General features: G+C 37.1%; 1 protein-coding gene across 1 annotated transcript in view; it reads right to left on the bottom strand.

The window, feature by feature from the left end:
• Positions 1 to 19,829, bottom strand: part of Satb2 (SATB homeobox 2) — a 185,601-nt gene that overhangs the window by 65,973 nt on the left and 99,799 nt on the right. The window contains exon 7 of the mRNA XM_008833425.3: positions 10,696 to 11,168. Coding sequence (XP_008831647.1) covers positions 10,696 to 11,168 — 473 coding nt within the window. The remainder of the gene's footprint in view (positions 1 to 10,695; positions 11,169 to 19,829) is intronic.

Genomic DNA, 19,829 nt, shown 5'->3' with positions numbered 1-19,829 from the left:
ATATATATATATATATATCCCTCTTTTTGACTGAGATGCACAACAGCACTAATAATATCTCAGTTATACAGTTTACCATCTTTTACATTAGCCACTATAAAAACTGTCCTCCCATCTATCAAGTAATTGGGAACTTACTCTACAAACTTTGCAGTTAGTAGCTAGTTGGTGATATTGGAATATAGGTCTTTAAGATGCAGAATGCTTATTTATTACAGTTCTGGAGGTGGGAGTCCTATCTTGGCTGAACAGCCTGCAACCAGCTCTGGCAGGCTACATACTGAAGCCTGACTCACAGTGCACTCAAGATCTTTTCATTCAACCTACTGAAAGCAATCACTGAAACTGAAATTTTGGGTCATGAAAATCTCATGTGGAACAACTATTTCATGTATCACAATTCTGTAATTTATATGAATAAAGTGTAAGTGAAATGCTTATGTCATGAGAAACCACCTTCCTAGTGCACTCAATAAAATTTCACCATGGCACCTGACACATCAGAATACACTAAGCAGGAAAACAAAAGGTGAATGGATATGGTGGAATATTCCTGAGCCAAAGCAGTCTTTGGTTTCTAAAACGCAGCACCCTTGTCCATGTCACATGTGACCATGTTCAGTGGAGGAGCAGCCAAAGTCTGGCTCTTGGTATTTCTGCTACTTAAAATCTAGGTAATCGATGCAATGACAGATGTAATTTGATAGAGAGTCCAATCTCATTCTCTTCCTTACCCTTTTCTCCTCTTTGGGAAGTGATAGGTATTGGAATAGGGCTATGTATACTGTAAGCCAAAATTTTCTAAACACTTTAGTACCAAAGAGTAAAAGCAGAGGATCAAACAGGTTCCCTCTGGAAACATTTACCAGCGGTGTTCTCAGTTCTGGGCACAGATAGAGCTTCTGCTCATACCTCGAGGACCTGGCACTGACTACTTCCTTCATTTACAAAGTTCTGGGCCCTGGTTATCTCTTGTTTACATGACTGTTATGTGAAACAACCCTTGGTAACCTGCCCCCCAAAATTACTAGCTTTGGCTATTTTGTCAAAACACTGGCAAGATTAGTGCTTTCTAAACACAACACAAAACAAATCAAAAAGTACATTTACTGAATATTTCTATCTCAAATGTATCAGATGCTTTTAGATGTAAGTAAAGCTTTCTAGTAACATGAGCTGCCCTGAAACACGCATAGTACGGTATTCATTCCTGCTGAAAGATTTCTGAGTTAACTTCAATTATCTCTAGGTCAGAGCATATGCTCTTGCCTAGCATGTGCAAGACCACAGCATTTATGTACCACAACAAAATCACTGTTTGAAAGTGTGGTACTGCTTGCACCATCTTGAAGAAAGAATCCTGCCTTTCCTCTACCACTCCGTGATAGCAGAAATGAGGGAGAACAGAGTAGTATAAATATAAACTCTGAATTCTGACTTTCTTGGCTAAAATTTGGACTCATTTGGACTCTAATTGAACAATGATCAATTACTCACCTTATTGCAGTTTCCTTAGCTGAAAAACTGAGGTAATTCTACTTCCCTTGCTCATAGGGTTCTCTGTAGAGCTCATACAAATTCAGATATATGCTTAAGAGTTCAACAAACTCCAGACTAGCATGATGCCTAACACAGCCTCTAAATATGATGACAAATATTTGTTAAATGAGTGAATTAATACCTAACATACTGAAGTACAATTCTTATTTTAAATTTGTAGCTTTGAATATTCAAAGTACTTCAGCTACATTTTGTTAACTATTTCTTCATGCACAAGACAAAAAATAGAAACAAATAGTTTTATGAAGTGGGATAATTAAAATTATTTTGGATAATTTTGGATAGAGGAAAATAGAAGGATAATTAATAAATTATATCAAGTGAAATGACCATATGAGTATTTCAAATAAGACTAAATTAAGATATTAACTGTAGCTGGGCATGGTGGCACAAGTCCACAAGCACTTGGAGATAAAGACAGGAATTCAAGGCCACAGATAGCTTTTAAGGCCAGCCTGAACTACACTAGACCCCTGTTTCAAAAACAATAACAAAAAGATATTAATTGTATACTTATTAAATTAAATTTCCTTCCCTAAGTATTTCTGAAATAATTTAAAATATGCATTAATCTTTATCATTCTTTAAACATGGTTAATAGTGGATCATAAGGTTAACTTACTAGATCAAATACAACTGTTATAAAGAATTAGAATCCTAGAGATTAAAAATATCACTGTATTTCAAACATAATATGAATGCTGTTTTACAGAGTCATCTATCTTCCTTCTTCCCCTTCCTTCCTTCCTTCTTTCTAGATATCATTCTTTCATGAAATCTTTGTTCTAGAAATGCTTAGAACTAGAGACAGACACACATATGCACACATGCTTGTGATTAACAACCATGATGTACAAAGTGCTCCATGCAGGCAGGGTGGTAATGAAAAAGAGTTCAGAGGTGCTACAGTCTATAGTGATCATTTTAAACACAAAACTTGCAGAAGGAATTGAAACAGCTTAGTAATTTCCAACTGATTTCAAATTGATACAGTTATATTTATCACACAGCATTTCTGGGGTTTAAAAATTAATTTGCTTAATTTGAATGAATACATACCTAACCCCTGGTTGAATGGTCATCATTTTAATCGATGGCCATGAGAGGCACACTCCTTGAATATGCTGTTATAATGTTTAAATAATGCTTAAATAAACAATAATGAACTTACATAAATAATAAAAATTAAGGTATTTACTTTGTGAAATTTTTACTTTCATTATACAGTCCAGGACTTTCAAAGACTAAATACTACAACAGTAGACCCGCACACTAGAATATCAGCTTTCTTCTGAGTTATTTACACTAGAGGTGTGAATGCCAGCACTGAAGATAGAGATTCCCCGTCTGTGGGAAGTGTGTGGCTCAGTCCTTGTTAGATAATGGTAGGAAAAGAGAAAAAAAAAACATAAAATTTATCCCCAAAAGTAAGTCTTTTTTTTCTGTTGTAATGGGAAAAAAATGAATTTTCTATAATGTGTCCAGTGACTAACTTGTAAGGACCCTGGTCAGCAATAGGAGGAATAGACAGGGCAATTGCTAGCATGTTGGCTTCCTGAGATTCTTGGTTTTGGTAAAGAGGGAGAAAAAAGAATCTTCCCACTTTCTGATACCTACAGTTCTATTTCAGGTGGCCTGAGGATGGGAACTGAGTTGTGTTATTCGACAGAAGTAAAATCAACCTCCCCTTTATTGAAAGCACAAAACAGAGTTCACCAACTCTGTAAAGCTTAGCCCTATGACCAAACCAATCCATGCTTTTAGCTGAGGTTACCCAAAAGGTGCAAATTAACAATGTTCTTTATAGGGGATGTGCTAAAATAAGAGCACTCCCTGGAGGGTTTCCCCATGCCATCCAATAACTTTGAGACACTTTTATCTTCAGAGATATTAATATTATAATCTTTAAATCAAAGAATTCAAGCCAGTGATTTTGAAATGAAAGACTACTTTATGAAGTAAGCAAGGCCATCTCTCCCTACTTTATTAATTTAATGTTCTGAAATCAAAAGAGGGTATATTATTCACTTCAAAACTCAATAACATGTTCATGCCTGATCTGCAGCATTTCATATTTACAGCCCACCTTTCAGTGAGTGGACTTCCTTTTTCTCACAGGTTTCCTTGTCATTTTATAACCAGATCACTGGACCATGGAGTCAGGATCCTAGACTTACATTGCAGTCCATAGCTTGTGGAGTGCCTGGGTCTCAACTTGATACTGATAAATAATGATGACTGATAACCATGTCAGTTGACAAAGAATATGAATATCTTGGAGGTAAGGTTTTCTACAAATAAACTGTATGTATAATTAAATTATGCCTATCTTTGGCTAACAATGTGCATAAATCAAATGAAGAAATCAAAGGACAATTTCTGTCTCCTCCAAAACTGACTCAAGCTAAGACTCCTGGATGTTTACTGCTAAGATTTTCATTTTGTTATCACACATCTCTTTCTGACTGGGTTACTTCAAAACATGCAAGTTGTTAGAAATTTTAACCCTAATAATTTGGGGCATGCATATATTCCAAATACCACGTCAATAAAGCTTAAATCAAGATCCATGTCATTTCATACAATGACGTTTGCATTTCTAGCAGCTGACCTTCCTGCCAACTTTTCTGATACATCATTCAATCTAATTTTCCAATCCACTGAAAACACTCTCCAGTTGCTGAGTGACTTCATAAATTGTATTTATGACCCTGATCTTAAGTTTCTTCAAATGATGTGGCTTTGATGAGTAAACTGCAGGTTTTATTTTATTTTTTTACAGTCTCATAAAAAATAAAAAGTAGTCATATGAGGACAGGTCAATCAAATGGTTTCCTAAAGGATTTTTAGAGCCTTGTTTCCTACTGATCAGGCAAGGGTACAAATATTACTTCTCATAATGAGGCCCCTGATAAATGTTTGTGATATTGTCACTGAACTCAGGTAGCAGGATACCTAACTAGAAAAGCTACTGTTGTAAAGGAATGGTACATTTTACAACATACATCTATTCTTCAACAAAACTACCAGAGACACAAGAGGAACCTGAAAAACTCTGCCAGGTGAAAAAGAGAATGGGCAGGCTACATACAGAACAAACGTGGTCAAAGTCTCATTCTCAAAGGGAACTTTGCACTGTGGACTCCCTGCTTAAGAGGGCTGCCTGCAGCTCTGCTGTCAGAGTAAAGGGAAGGAGAGGAAAGATGCGGAGGTCACACCTACTTTCTCTTTTCTGCCATTCTAATGCTCCCATTCTCATGTGGACGCAGCATCCGTTCCACTGGATTTAGCCTAGTTTGGATCAAAGCTTCCTCTACTTCATTTAACAGATTTGCTCAGATTGAAGGTCTCGGAGGAGAAGCCATGGTAGTAAATGGGGACTTCTGAACATATGAATATGTAGGTCATTGGATTTTTTAATAGAGAATAGTTATATATTAAAGAAGATTCACTGTACATATTTTATGAAACACTGTTTATTATAGGTCAGTGGGCATCAGAAATATTAGGTCTTTGCCATAAACCTTTCCATCCTGACATAAGCCTCCAACTAATTTGTAACAAAAGAAAATAGAAAACATAAGATTAGGAGTCATAATCACACTATCAAAAATACAAACACACAAATGCAGTTAAATAACCAAGCTACCTATTTCATATCTACAGGTCTAATAAGTGAAAGGGTATCAATATCAAGGGGAATTCAGGTACAGACATGGGAGAAAAATATGAAAAAGAAATCAAAACCTGACAGAAATTACTATTCAGCAGACACCATCTGTATCTGCGACAGAGCACTAGAGAGGGGTAGGGCCAAGGAGCAAAGCTGCTCTAAACTCACATTACTGCATATGTCACTACTCAAACTCAGTATGGTCTCTTTTCATTCAAGTCAACGGGGGTAGAACTCTTATAGCCTCAAATCCCATTTCTTTCCTGTTCTGGGTCTCCTTCCCACTCACATTCACATTCTCTTATTCAAATTCTCTCTCTCTGTCTCTGTCTGTCTGTCTCTTTCTCTCTCTCTCTCTCTGTCTCTCTCTACTCCCTTCCTTTCCTATCCCTCTCCACACTCAATATCCCCAAGCCAGCTCAATAATATCATTATCCGCTCAGTGAACTGTAGAGCTACAGGGGCTCAGGTTTAAAATTACAATGATGATAATAGTTTCAAAACCAAGCAATAAAGTCAGACATGCTACACCAGTCCCGTAACAGCATACAGCACTGGCTTTGAGGAAAGAATGGGCTGATGCTATGCTTTGCTCAAGCGACTGCCCACACAGCAGAACCAAATGTTGGTTACGTAGAAATGGCATGGACCTGCAATCAGGTATAAAAAGCAAGTCCTGAGATAAAGATTCTCATGCATGTCTTTTACTCATGAAATGCCTCCAAGACAGATGGGTGAGGAACATGGAAGGGAAGGCACCCAGGCCATGTCACAACTACCGTCTGATTTTTCAGAGAGCCCTGGAATTGCAGAATAATCCCTACTACAGGGGTCAGAGGCAGTGGGCTGTCAACTTTTCCCATGACACAGTAGCTAAGCTTTTCCAGCTCTCTGCAGTGAGTACAAAGCAACATCCAGTAGCCAGAGGACAGTCCTTTAAATTAAGAGGCCAACAGCAAAAGTAAAAGCAGGAGTGTGGGGCATCATGAAGCAAGGACGATGCCTGCTTCAGCGTTACCACACCATCTCATCACAAGAGACAGTATGGAGAAACGGACAATTAGAAAACGTGTATTGCTTCCTCCTCACTGTTCTTCTTAGGTCCCATTTGCTATAAAATGGCATGGCAAGCAGGGCCAACCATTTCTTTCAATGCTCTGATACAGTGCTCTGCTACATACACCTGGAAAGATCACATCCCTGCACTACTATAAAGCATGCTGCATCCCATGTCCAGAACACACACTCTAGGTTCTTAGTTTAAATAGCACATGTCTTTCTTTGCCAAAAATATAAGTAAAAATAGCAAATTAACAAATCAGATTGGCAAAAGATTATGTACTTTTAACACCAGCAGCATTGGGTGTGACATGCAATATGGGTGCAACGTGCAATCAAACAGATGCATAAATGACCCTGAAGCTGTATTTATTAAAATTCAAATGCAATAAAAGCAACCCTTTGTAAAGAGAACCAGTGGGGGCTGTCAAAGGAGGGTGAGCAAGGGACACAAGGAGATAGTAGGAAGAATGAACAAGAACAAACTATCGTGATGTAAAACCCATCATGATATATTAACTTAAAAAAACTTTAAAAATACCTTTTGAAAATATAGTCACTCATAATGTCATTTTACATTATCAAATGGCATCATGGATCAACTATCTAAGGTAATTAATAGTTTCTCTTTAAAGAACTTGAATTTTTAAAAAGCTATTTACTGTGAGTTTGAGGCTTTCATCTGGAAGTCTTAAAACTAGGCAGGTAAGATTTTTTGTGTTTATAGTCTTGTTGTATTGATGAATACATACAGACTTCTTGTTAAATCATCAAACAGAAATCCAGGGACACAGACATTTTATTAAAGTTAATAATAAATGAGCCCTAGGGATAGTCATCTATTTCTGGAAAATATTTAAGTATGTGACAATATACTGTACATTAGTAAGCAACTCAGCACCAGATGGACAGTGGCTTTGGATGTCCATCAAAAATGAACAGTTCTGGATCTGCTGACTTTAAACAAAAAAAAGCTAGCATTCTTTCTAGCCAAAGATTAACAGTCATTTATGTTAATAACAATTTGTGTGTATTTGTTATAGCTGTCAAGTTATTCTATCACCCATAAATGTCTGACTCTACTGAAAAAAAAGGTCTCAACATTTGGAAAATACATGGCTGGTTTCATGGGACATACTAGACTGTATTTTCCATTTAACAATGCTGCTGGTAAAACCAGCTGCCTGGTTTTGCTGTTAGTGGCTACAGAACATAGAGCAAAAACAATCTGCCTGCTGACCTCCTGCTCAAGTTCAAGCTATGTCATTCTGTCAATACCATCTACCTTGATTAGGCTGGGCTTATACACAACAGGTTATGATCCCAGAGGGATGAAAAGCTTTCCCAAATTAAAAGCAGAATTTTAAAAGGAAATACTCATACATTCCTATGCAGTTTCCATTTGATATCCTCAAGGCTGGCCCATGAACTCAAGCTCATTTTGATTGAAAGTGAATGTTTCTTTTTGGGTGTAGTCATCTTACAAATTTAATGGCAGGAGGAAAATAATAAAATGTGCTCCATGCTTCAATTAGACCTTTTATAACTTGGCACTTCAAAGGTGGCAATGCCAAAGAATAATCTCTAATCCATAAAATCAGACATCAAGAATTGTTCAGAAGACAGGCCTCCGGGAGTCCAGTGCCTTGGCAGAGCATACTCTCACCAAGAAGGTCTGTCTTTCGTCTTGACTCATTGTGAGTCTTCCCTCGTGCTTCATGCTATTTGGATAAAATGTATACTGTATTCACTTCTAAAATCCAAAGAACACAACTATACTTTCAATTTTATCCTTGGCCAAAAGAGCTGTGTACATAAGCAGGCAGTAAAAATGTTGGCGAGGCATGAAATGCATATTCACGTACATGAATGATAGATGAAAGAACACACACAAAGAACTGCAGAAAAGAGAGTCAGTTTGTATTTTCAGTAGTCAGTAACAGGTTGCTCTTAAAGGGCCCAAGCTTTTTACCCAGTTCAGGTAACTATGGACACACAAATGCTGCCTGAGGATTTTTGAGTCAGAAGAGGATGCATGAAATGTGTGGGTCATGAGTCTCCCTGAATGCATTTCGAGAGGTAGAAACAAGTTCTATCATTTATGCAATGTAAACGGTAGCTAAGTCAAATGAGTAAGAGATTTCGCCTCTCTCATTCTATGTAACTAATATATAAGCACCCAACCCCCCGATAGCCCTAATATTTCTTCCCTGCTCTCAGACAGAAGTTTGAGCACTGCTGATGTCTTGTTACTCTATCACAACAGCTCCATCACCACTTCATGTTGTTTAATTTGATCTGAAACTGCATACCACATTATATAAAATTCTAACTCAAGTTGACTGTTACACTCAAGATGTTCACCTGCTTCTGGTTGTCTTTTCAACACCAAGTTTTGAAAAATATAATCTATTCTGCATCCTGAACAATTAATCAATCACTCCTTAACTCCTAAGTTCTGGCTCCTGTACTCACTACTGTAATCAACCTACACTCTGAAATTTGATAAAGACTTTTTTCAACCAATCACCAAGCCTTGTGGCATGATGTCAAGGCTCTCCCTTTCAGCATCTTGGCTTTGTACCTATGGATGAGCCCAATGGGACTCTCCGCTTATGCCCTCTGCATCCTGCTACCCCTTTTCAGTTGCTCAGACTCTACCTGTATACTTTTCTGGAATTTCTTCTATTTTCCTGGTTCTGAGGGAGGAGGTGGGTACTATCCTTCTGTACCCTGACTTTTAAATCTTAGGCTTTGCTTTTTTTTTAAAAAAAAAAAAAAAAAAAAAAAAAAAAAAAAGATGTTCTAATCTCTTACTCTACCCCTACCCACTCTTCTTAGTATCAAACACGGTTTCAATGGCTCCTTCCAATCTTTATAAGAAACCTGATGGTTTTTCAAAGTAAAAATCACCAAGTTTCAAACAATCACTGCAGCCTTAACTCCAGCCACACTTTTAGTGTCTCCACTAATTTTCCTAATAATGGCATCTTTATTCTTAGCCCAAGGTTCAAGCCCTGGTGTTATCTTTACTGCTTCTTCTTGTGTTCATTAACAGACTATCCATCAATTTTGGTTCCCTGATACCTCTTGATTCTACAGTCCTCTCCAATGCCACCAGCCTAGCTCAAAACTTGCCTGACCAGCTGGACACCTATGGTGGCCTCTAAACTGGCAGCTCTTCCCACTTGCTGCAATAAAAGGAAAAAAAAGTAAAATTTTCCTAAGACTTAATATTGCTATTGAGTCACAGCGAGCTCCTATGTAAGAGCTTCCACAGTTCTAGTGCTAAAAGTTCAAAGTTCTTAGCATATCTCACAAGACCTTTTTTGATCTGTCCCCAGTACCACTGCCCTTAAGTTTCATTATCAACTTCCAACTATTCCCACAATTTTCTGAACCATTGCTGTCCTTATAAATTCACCTAGCTTAAGTCCACTTTTGATTCTCATTAATTTCATTTAATCTTCAAGGTGTAATTCCCCAGTAATTGAAATCATATTGTTCATGCTTTCACCTGGGATCCTTTTTCTCTTCCTACTTGGCATACTGTAGGGTCACTAAACCAAACAATGCTGTGTACTTGAAGACTTATCATCCTTATACTGTTGTAAATATCACCAAATCCCAACTCAGCCAAAGCCCATGCATGGCACTGTGTTCATGGCCTCCTAGGATGTTCAGCTACTTCAGCATTTAGAGTGTCTATCTGGCTGCATTTCCTTCACTACTGAGACCCCAAGTGAAGCACCTTTACTCTTTGGCACTGAATGACACAGGTGCACTCACACATATGCAGGCAATACACTCATACACACAAAATTAAAAATAATAAATAAAATAGTTAAAAAAAAGAATCACTGATGGAAAAGAACCTTCCAAATAAGCAGCACTTAATAAAATAACACATTTATGAAGAAACTGTTCACCTTTATCATTTAATATTATATTCCCACGCAATTCTTTCAAAACATTAAAAATAAGAAAAATATTTGTTAATTTCTTAACTCTGACATTTTAAATGTTTTATAAAATACTCTTTCATAATGTTCATAACAAAACAAATAGAAGGTTGTTTGAGCATATATAAATAATTTTACAACTAGTCCTAAATATTTTTTGAAAGTGGAGGAGAATGGTAATCATAAAATTGAAGATCAGAGTTCAGGGAAACGCAGATGGTGAGGATGAGGGTGGAGCAGAGACACAGACCCTATCAGTGGTAATATTTTGGGATCTGAGTTGGATAGTAGGCTCTCAGATGTTAATTATATTACTAAAATTAATTCATTAAGGTCATGCAGGGATGCCTTCCTCCTGAGTACTGGGATTAAAGGTTTGCGCCACTGTGCCTGGCCCTACACTCATTCTTAACCACAAGTTGTGATGAATGTTAACTGTACCTGTGTGCGGTTGAATGCCACTCTTGCAAAGACCGCTTGGGACACGCTGGCCCTCTTCAGTTCATCTCTAACTTGCTGGTATATATCTGGAGAGACTTCCACAGAGGAGTTAGTTGGCTCTGGTTTAACTGCTCTGGGAATGGGTGGATGGTTCAAGAACTGCTGGTTGATGGCTTGAGGATGCTGGTGAGCCAGGAGCCGGCTAACGGCAATCTGTTGGTTTATCAGATGGGCCATGGCTATTTGCTGCCTCACAAGTTGTGGACTGAGCTGGGGTGAAAGAAGACCAGGACTCATGATGGGCTGTAATGCGGGCACTTGGTTTCGGATTGGAGTACTGTGGTGGATTTGGCTATGAGGAGACTGTTCGTTGGTTTTCCCCAGGGATGCCAGCTGGTTCATATTTGGTAAATGCATTGGACGCTGGCCCAGAACACAATAGTCTGAAAGGTTTTCTCGCTCCACTCTTTCCACTGTTGAGATAAAAATGATAATCCACCATTATTTTCATCGTTATACTTTATTGCTAATATAGATACCAAACTGTCATATTTCTAGTACACTAATAATGTTAACTTTTTTCACACAAGTCTGAAAAAGTGACTTATTCTTACCTGAAACTGTTGTATTAGACTTTTTTATAGAAGAAGTGAAAATGAAAACATTTTCTACTTTAACTTGCTTAAATTTGTAAAAGGAAGCATTTCCTAGACTAGCCAAGACAGAAAGCCTACCATCCATCACCAATGGTAAATTCCCTGATATTTCTAAACACTGTGATCTCCCTCCAACAGCATCCTCAGTGATAAAACACCAACTGTTCCTATCTTATAAAGTTTGTGTTTAATAGCTTAGCTCAGAGTTATCAGGAAAACAGCAAGGACAACATCTCCCATCTACCTTCTAATATCAGGATGGAAATGCTCATTAAAATGATTACCACATAATATATCCAATTATTTCCTCATTTTTTCTGTCTTCTTGTAGGAAATGGATATTTCAATGACTACGATATGCAGTGAGCAAAGGAAAAAAAAAGATTAATAGCATCACCTTGACTTGTCACTAGGTAAGATTCTTCCCCTCTTCTGGTTATTTACTACATTTTACTCCACATTACTAAAGATTTAAAGAATAATCTCGAGAAATAAAAATATACATATATCACAGATGTACAAAAGAAAAGCAATTATTTTTCTTCCCCCAAGATTATTTATCAAGAAAGGGGAGTAGTTTTCTGGCTTAATCATTACCTAAGTTCTCTCTTACTTTAGTGTCTAAAACAAAGTGGGTGTTTTTTTTTTTTTTTGAGAAAATACATTAATACAACTCCACTATTACTAGTTTTAAGTGTTTATAAGTGTAATCTTTTTTATTTATTTATTTTTGTTTTGTGAATGAGTGTTTTACTTACATACATGTAAGTGCACCACATTCATGTAGTCAGAAGAAGACACTAAATTCCTAGAACTGGAGTTACAGTCAGTTGTCAACTGCCATGTGAGTTCTGGGAACTGAACTAGGGTCTTCTGCAAGAGCAGCTAGTGCTCTTAGCTGTTGAGCGATTTCTCTAGCTCCAGGTATTTACAAGTATAATCTTGAAACATGTTTTTGAAAGCAAATTTCCATTCATATTTAGTATTTCTTATAATTTCACATTACGTATAGTTATGCAAAAATCTACTAAATCTACTAAAGATAAATTTAACAGTCATTGCTTGAGGTAATTACACACTGGAAATCAAAAGTATTTACAAGCAGGAAAAAACATAAAAGATTTATTTTTATTATCTTTAATTATGTGTCTGTGTGTGGAAATGCGCATGTGAGTACAGGTGCTGGCGGAGGCCTGAGGCATCAGATCCCCTGGTGCTGGAGCTACAGGTGGTTGTGAGCTGCCTGATGTGGGTACTGGGAATGAAACTCTGCAAGAGCAGTAAGTGCTCTAACTGCCTTGTGTCTCTCTAGCCTCAGGAAAAGATTTTTAAAATAACTATATTTTAATATGAAAATAGGATTTATAGTTTGAAATGTAATTTATAGTAAAAAAATATATTTGTATGGAAAAATAGAGGCTCAAAAAACTTAGAAATGAAGAGTGCAAGAAAACAGGATGAGACAGGTAAAAGCAAGAGATTTTGCGATGACAGAGACACTGTGCCAAGCCACATGCAAAAATATGAAAAAAAATCAATGAACTAGAAAAGTGGGGGAAAGTAGGTGTTTCTAAATTGAAATCTTATGCAATGTGATTTTTACAAATATATGTGGAAGTAAATGAATATGTCAACACATAAATAGGTATTTGATCATTCCATCTACATTAAAAGCTTTATATTTGTGTAAGTCTTCTCTGAAGAAATAGGTGCTCATCCATATCTTCAAATCACACCATAGTTACAAGTGCACAGTATTTTTTCTTCCATTTCTAAAAAAAGCAAATTTTTGCTTAACTTTCCTGTGAACTTCCAAATAAGTTAAAAGTTTGCTTCAAATTTCTTTAGGGGTTCAATTTCTAATTTAATCCTTTTAATGTAATTCATTTAGTTTACATGTCAGCTTTCCTATATAAGGTTCAAGGTAAACAAATTATTTTAATCTTCTCCTCTAAAGGCACGTGTTTTTCAATTGTTGTATTAATTTAACTTTAAAGTACATAGTTTTAAAACCAAACCAAGCAAATGGCTGAGAGCCTTCAGATGAGGTGATCTAATACAGTTCATCAAACAGGAATTACTACTGTAATTTCTTTATTGAAAGAAGATGTAAAGAGACCATGAACTTCTCCAGAGTAAAGTCAGACTGCACAGACAGACACTGGGCCTCAGGTAAACATTTGATTCATGATACATTTGCCATCATTTTTACTTCAGTCAAAGCCATGATGAATTCAAATTTTAAATTATCTTCCCAAGTAGTTAATAGGCAAAACTTTCATCCACACATTTTTTCCCTACCTAAGAGAGAATCATCCTTCTACAGGATGTATGCTTTGACCAGAAGCTAATTTTCATAAATTTTGGTATTGGGCTGGAGAGACGGCTCAGCGATTAAGAGCACCAACTGCTCTTGCAGAGGACCCAGGTTCAATTCTCAACACCTACATGGCAGCTAAAAACCATCTTTAACTTCAGTTCCAGAGGAAATCAAAGCATACTTCTCACCTCCATGAGCATTGCATAACATGGGTATACTTACATGCAGGCAATACACTCATATCCATAAAATAAAAATAAATAAAATATTTTTTTAAAAAATTTAGCATTTGTTTTTCAAAGCCTTCTACTTGAATGAGTTTACTGAGATATATCTAAATGACATCATTAATTTTTAAAAACTAATTCATAGATCGAGTCATAATTATGCTTGAAATTAAATGCAAACAAGAAGTCCATGAAACTATAGGAGTTGTTATGATGAGTCAGAATAACTGATCAGTCCACACTGCTCTAAGTTTATACATAATAGTAATTCCTATCTTTATGAATTTCAAGATTCTTATAAATTCCTATAATTACAAACTGCGACTGTGGCTGTGTCTTAGAAACGCATGGTGGTGACAGCAATGTGAACTCCTTGGCAAACCTTAAGGACAGGCTGCAGGTGGAAACGCTGCCCATGGGGGTAGCAGAAGAGGGCCACCTGCAGCAATCCTAGGTAGATGGAAAGAAAGCTCTTCCAATGAGCCGTTCCCTTTCTAACCCAATCAGTTCTATGCCCCTTGTCTTTTGATTTTTATTTTTAAAATGTGGGTTTTTACATATCTCCTAATTTTCATGTGTTGGCAACTAATTTCATTTTCAAAAGAAAATCAAAGGCACACAAAACATCACCGATTGTTAAATATTGCCTATTAGGCACTCAGTTTTTACATTTTGCCTAAGACTAAAGCAATCTGAGGCTTCTCAGTCTTTGATAGCTCCACCAATAAAAGCCAGGTTCTTTACTTCTAAAGGCCAAAACAGACAAAATAGGAGTAACTCATCATTGGGCTACTCCTCAACTGATCAGGTCTGCATCTGACACAAACACCAATTCTGCACTGATTTGTCACGTTTGAAAATCTTTTTACTTATTTTTAGGGGTTGCTCTTTTTTTGTGGAAGGAAGACTAGGGATTGAACCCTGGGTCTCATGCATGCTAGGCAAGAGCTCTGACACTGAGCTATATCCCCAGACATAGCTGTCACTCTCATAAAAAGAACGCCAGAATGATATTTTTAATCTCTTAAGTCACAGCACAGAATATAAAAATGCCTTAAAGGAAACTATGCTAGATTCCATCTGAAAATAGCCTGGGAAGTTTTTTTTTTTTCTCCTCTTTCCTCCTTCTCTCTCTCCCTTTCTATTTTCCTATTTTTCTTTTCTTTCTTCCCTACTCTCCTCTCTCTTTTTTCCTTTCTTTCTAAATAATCTGAAAGCAATTGCCATGGCTAAATAATTTGAAAGCACAGACCTAAACACATTGACATAAGGACACACAGTTTGGACAAAGTATACACATCACACTGGAAGATGGTTAGAAACAGTAACAGGTCCTGAATCAGAATCTCTTTGGGTTCTTACATGTTGAACGATTATAACGATTCATAAGTACATTAAACTCAAGAATGACTTGCTGTTTTATCTCTTCTTTTTTATTGTTTTTGTATGTTTGAGATAACAGTGTTATATTATTTGTGTTTTTAATTTCATGTTGCTTATTTTCTGTAATCATACTAGACACAATCACCATATTCCTTTTTTCTCTAATCCCTAATACAAAGGTTTTCATTTTATTGAACTTTAATTATATTTTAAACATATTTAACCATTAAAATTTTTCCCTATAACTTCAGTTTCTGTTGACCATCATATCTTGTTGAAGAAGCACTGATTGAACCTGGTGTTAAAAAGCTACATTCAAGATAAGACTCAACTTCTTTTGGTGGGGGAGTATTTTTTGAAACAGGGTCTCCCTGTAGCCCCAGCTGGCCTAGAACACCCTATCTAGACCAGGCTGCCCTTGAACTCACAGAGATCCACCTGTCTCTGCCTCCTGAATGCAGAGATTAAAGGCATGTACCACCACCCCCAGCAAGAGTTAATTTTTTATTGGCTAGGAACATTAAGCAAACAGAAGATTCTCTATCTCATTCACAAAGTTTTATCTCAAAATTCTAGTAGTAAAATTTAGATGTTCAGTGTTAAGGTTTTCTTGTTAAGGCAATATTATAAATTTCTGCTAATGCTTGTAAAACTGTGATTAACAAACAATCCTTCTCTTTCCACACATGTATTAGAACACTGTGACCAATGTCTGCTGTCTCCCCCCCCAAAAATCACCTAAATAACCACTTCTTTTCTTTTCTTTATCTTACTCTTGTCATAGTGTATCACTTTTGAAAGGAATCCCTCAAGTTTAAAATAAGTTATTGACAAATGGAACCATATGACTCATGACACATGCAGGAATATGTTACTATTCAGTTTCCCCAAATGAGGGCTAAACGTTCATATGCTAAGTTGGGAGTGGTGGTGCACACCTGTGATCCCAAAGCTTGGGAAGTAGAGACAGGAGGACCAGAAGTTCAAGGCCATGCTCAGTTGTATAGTAAAGCCAGACTGGCTTAGAGACCCTTCTCAAAACACCAAGCATTCATGCTCTAGCCTTTGAGTTAGAAGGTAGAAAAATAGAGGTTGAAATGATATAATACCATAACTCTTGAATTAAATTTATAGAACCAGTAAGATGGTTTAGCAAGTAAAAGCCCCTACCACCAAGCCTGATGATCTAAGTCCAAGCTCCTGGCTTGAAATGGTGGAAGCAGAGAATTGACCTCCATGCATACCCATGCACATACACACACACACAAAAAAAATAAATAAATATAACTTAAAAAGAAATAAGATTCATAGAAATGCAGTGCAGTTAGATTTAAATTTCTAATTTTAACATGAATGAAAAGTGAAAATGACAAATTTGTTTTAAATATATATGCTGTGTTTATCTATAAACCAACTGATGAAAAGAACACATCTTGTAGTATTTTTAAAGTAATTGTTTAATGGCATCTTTTTTCTTTTTAATAGACTATGAAAGCATTAAAAATGTCCTAACTTGCCAAGCATGGTGGCTCACATCTGTAATTCCAATACTCAGGAGGCTGAGGCAGGAGGATTGCTATGAATTTGAAACCAGCCTGGGCTATACTGTGAGTTCTCAACAATAGAGCAAGATCCTGTCTTAAAAAACAAAATACTTACTTAAAAAGTACACAAAATATTTTTCCTCATAAAATTAGTAACTTTCTCCATTAAATTTTGTTGCTTTTATAACATGTATTCACTACCCGGGCGTGGAGGTGCAAGCCTTTGAGCTCAGCACATAGGAGGCATAGGCAGGTGGATCTCTCTAAGTTTAAGGCCAGCCTGGTCTACATAGTGAGTTCCAGATCACTAGAGATATTATGTTTTTAAAAAATAATAAAATTGCAGTGTTCAAAATATACTACAATGATTAAGTGTCCCAAAAGTTAGTTTCTCGGGAAGATTTATAAGATTCATAAGGGGAAATATCTGATTGGCACAGATGCCAGTTAATCATAGCAAGACAGAGGGTAGCTGTGAAGGAAAACAGATAGGGATTTCTAAGGCCTGGATGCTACCCAGCTGGGTGGTTTGAGGATTACTATGAACTGGTCTTACAGTGACCTTCCAGGTCACTTATCTCAATAGTATCTCACAGAGTAGTAGTGCTAGCATTTTTAAAAACATTCTCTCAATATAAACACTTCTGATCTGCCTCTGCCACCCAGATGCTAGTTAATCAGAGAAAGACAGCAGGTAGCTGCAAAGGAACCCAGAGCTCAGGGACCATTGTGGAAAGGAGGTGGAAAGAGTGTAGAGCCAGGGGCAGTAGATGATCACAGGAAACAGTTTTCCAAGTGATTGGGAACTTGCTCATATGAACTTACAGCAATGGTGACAGCACGTACATGTACAAGACCTATGAAAACTTAAAGCAGGAAAAAACCAGCACAGAAGCTGGGAAATGGGTAAGAAGCCCCAACCTTATCTGAGGAACTGTTGGCAACTGACCACTGTTGGGTGAAGGAGAGTTGTCTTCTTTAAGGGAGTGATGTTAGATAATTTGACCAGGCTCCAGTGGATGGACTCACACCAAGCAATATTTGGGGATGCAAACTGACTTGATAGGCCTTAACAGATTTGAAGGAATTAATGAAATCTGTTGGGGCAATCTATAGGGGGTGCAGATAGGGGAGCAGATCTAAATATGATCAAGATGTATTCTATAAAATGCACAAAATCAATTAAATATTTTTTAAAAGAAAAAGAAAAAAATGCATCTGGTTTGGAGAAATGGTTCAGCAGTAAGGCGTGCACATTGCTCTCTAGAGGACCTGAGTTCACTCCACTGTGCCATGGCTCACAACCACCTGTAACCCCACCTTCAGGGGAATTGTACATCCTCTTCTTGCCTCTGTGGGCATTGCACATATGTACACACTTTGATCTGTGTTTAAATAAAACTGCTTTTGTGAAATAGTCCCTGGAATTTGTCTGTGGTTATAACTAGTAGAAAGCAATGAACTGGGCAAAGTCTTTGCACTGAAAAGTTTCCAGAATCTCTGGCCTATGGATTTTTCTTTAAGCCATTAAGATGCTTATGCAAATATAAACAGATTTAGCATGAATGCCTGCTAATGGATCCCTTAATAAGATAACACTCTAGCATTCTGTAGAACCTCTTTTGGAAATCTTGGATAAAAGAACATAAGCCAAAACAAAACACAAAAAACAATCAATCGAAGTTTCAATCAATCAATCAATCAATCAATCAATCAATCACTAGAATTTCTCTGTGCCTCTTTCAACCTTCAGAGATGCACTGTAAGGATCCCAGAGAGGTAAAACAGACATGGGGCATGGGTTTGCTTCTGGCCTTTGTAGAAGAAATGCCAACAAAATCAATAAGTTCAAGTTGGTACCCAAACCTTGAATATAAAAAGGGATAATACAAGCATGGTTGCCTGGGATTTCTAAAACTTTACCCCAAGTTCTGTGCTCTATCATCCCAAGCTCAAATACTTTGGAGACCAATATTATGGTCTTGTTTAAAATCATGGATGTTAGAAAGCCTGTTCAGGGTCAAATACCTATTCAAATGAAGATAAATATTTAGAAATGTTTTAAATACTTAGAGCTATTTTCTCTAGCCTTATAAGTAGAATAAACAAATCACATAGCCAATACAAAGTAGTTATTGTTTGGGTTTTTTTTTTTTTCATTTTCTCTGCTAACTTAAAGTGACATTTTCAGGGCCTATTTCTTAATGGATTTCTTTTTTAATTACATTTTTATTTAGGGGGAGGGTTCACATGCCAAGGCATGGATGTGGAGGCCAGCAGACAACTCATGGGTGTTTGCTCTCTCCTTCTACCTGTGGGTCCTGGGGATTGAGCACAGGTCATCAGGCTTGGTGGTGAGCACCCTCACCCACCAAGCCATCTCACTGATGGACTTCCTTTAGAAATAAGATACATTAAGTGCAGACATTCTCTTGTCTCCTAAGCCAATGCATCTCCTGTGCTGGCATTTAAGGTGCCAGTAAGACCTGCCATTCACATTATAGCTGAGGTATAATCCAGATCTAAACCCCATACACTCTACTGCTTAATTCTCACATTTGTATGACACATATAAATAGCTCCACCTTACTGAAAAAAACTTAAGTTCAGGCAGGTTACCAAAAATAGAAAACTGATTAAGTAAAAATTGGAAGCCTGTGTTTTCAGGGCCCTAAGGCCTATCCTCTACTGCTTAAGAAAACTGCTCAAGTTGGGACACATGCTTACTAACAGTTTTAGATTTGGATCAAGATAGTCAACTCCTTCAAGACAAATCCTGTTCTCAATGGTTTGTATGCAAGTGTGCCCATGCGTATGTGGCAAGTACATGCACCCGGGATGTAGTGGCTGGTGAGTGATCTAAATAGTGAGGGTCTAGCCTGCTACCTGCATGATATGCTGTGCAAATCCTTCTGATGTGGCACAGACTGAAAAAGGTCAGTTCAAAAAAGAGGTGAAAGCAATAGCTGAATCAGCTAATCTCTAATACATGATTTTCACATTG

The sequence above is a fragment of the Nannospalax galili genome, unplaced genomic scaffold, assembly GCF_000622305.1.
Source record: "Nannospalax galili isolate Female #2095 unplaced genomic scaffold, S.galili_v1.0 scaffold610, whole genome shotgun sequence".
In the NCBI taxonomy this organism is placed as follows: domain Eukaryota; kingdom Metazoa; phylum Chordata; class Mammalia; order Rodentia; family Spalacidae; genus Nannospalax; species Nannospalax galili.
Note: the sequence above shows the minus strand (reverse complement) of the source record. Positions and strands in the feature narration are given on the sequence as shown.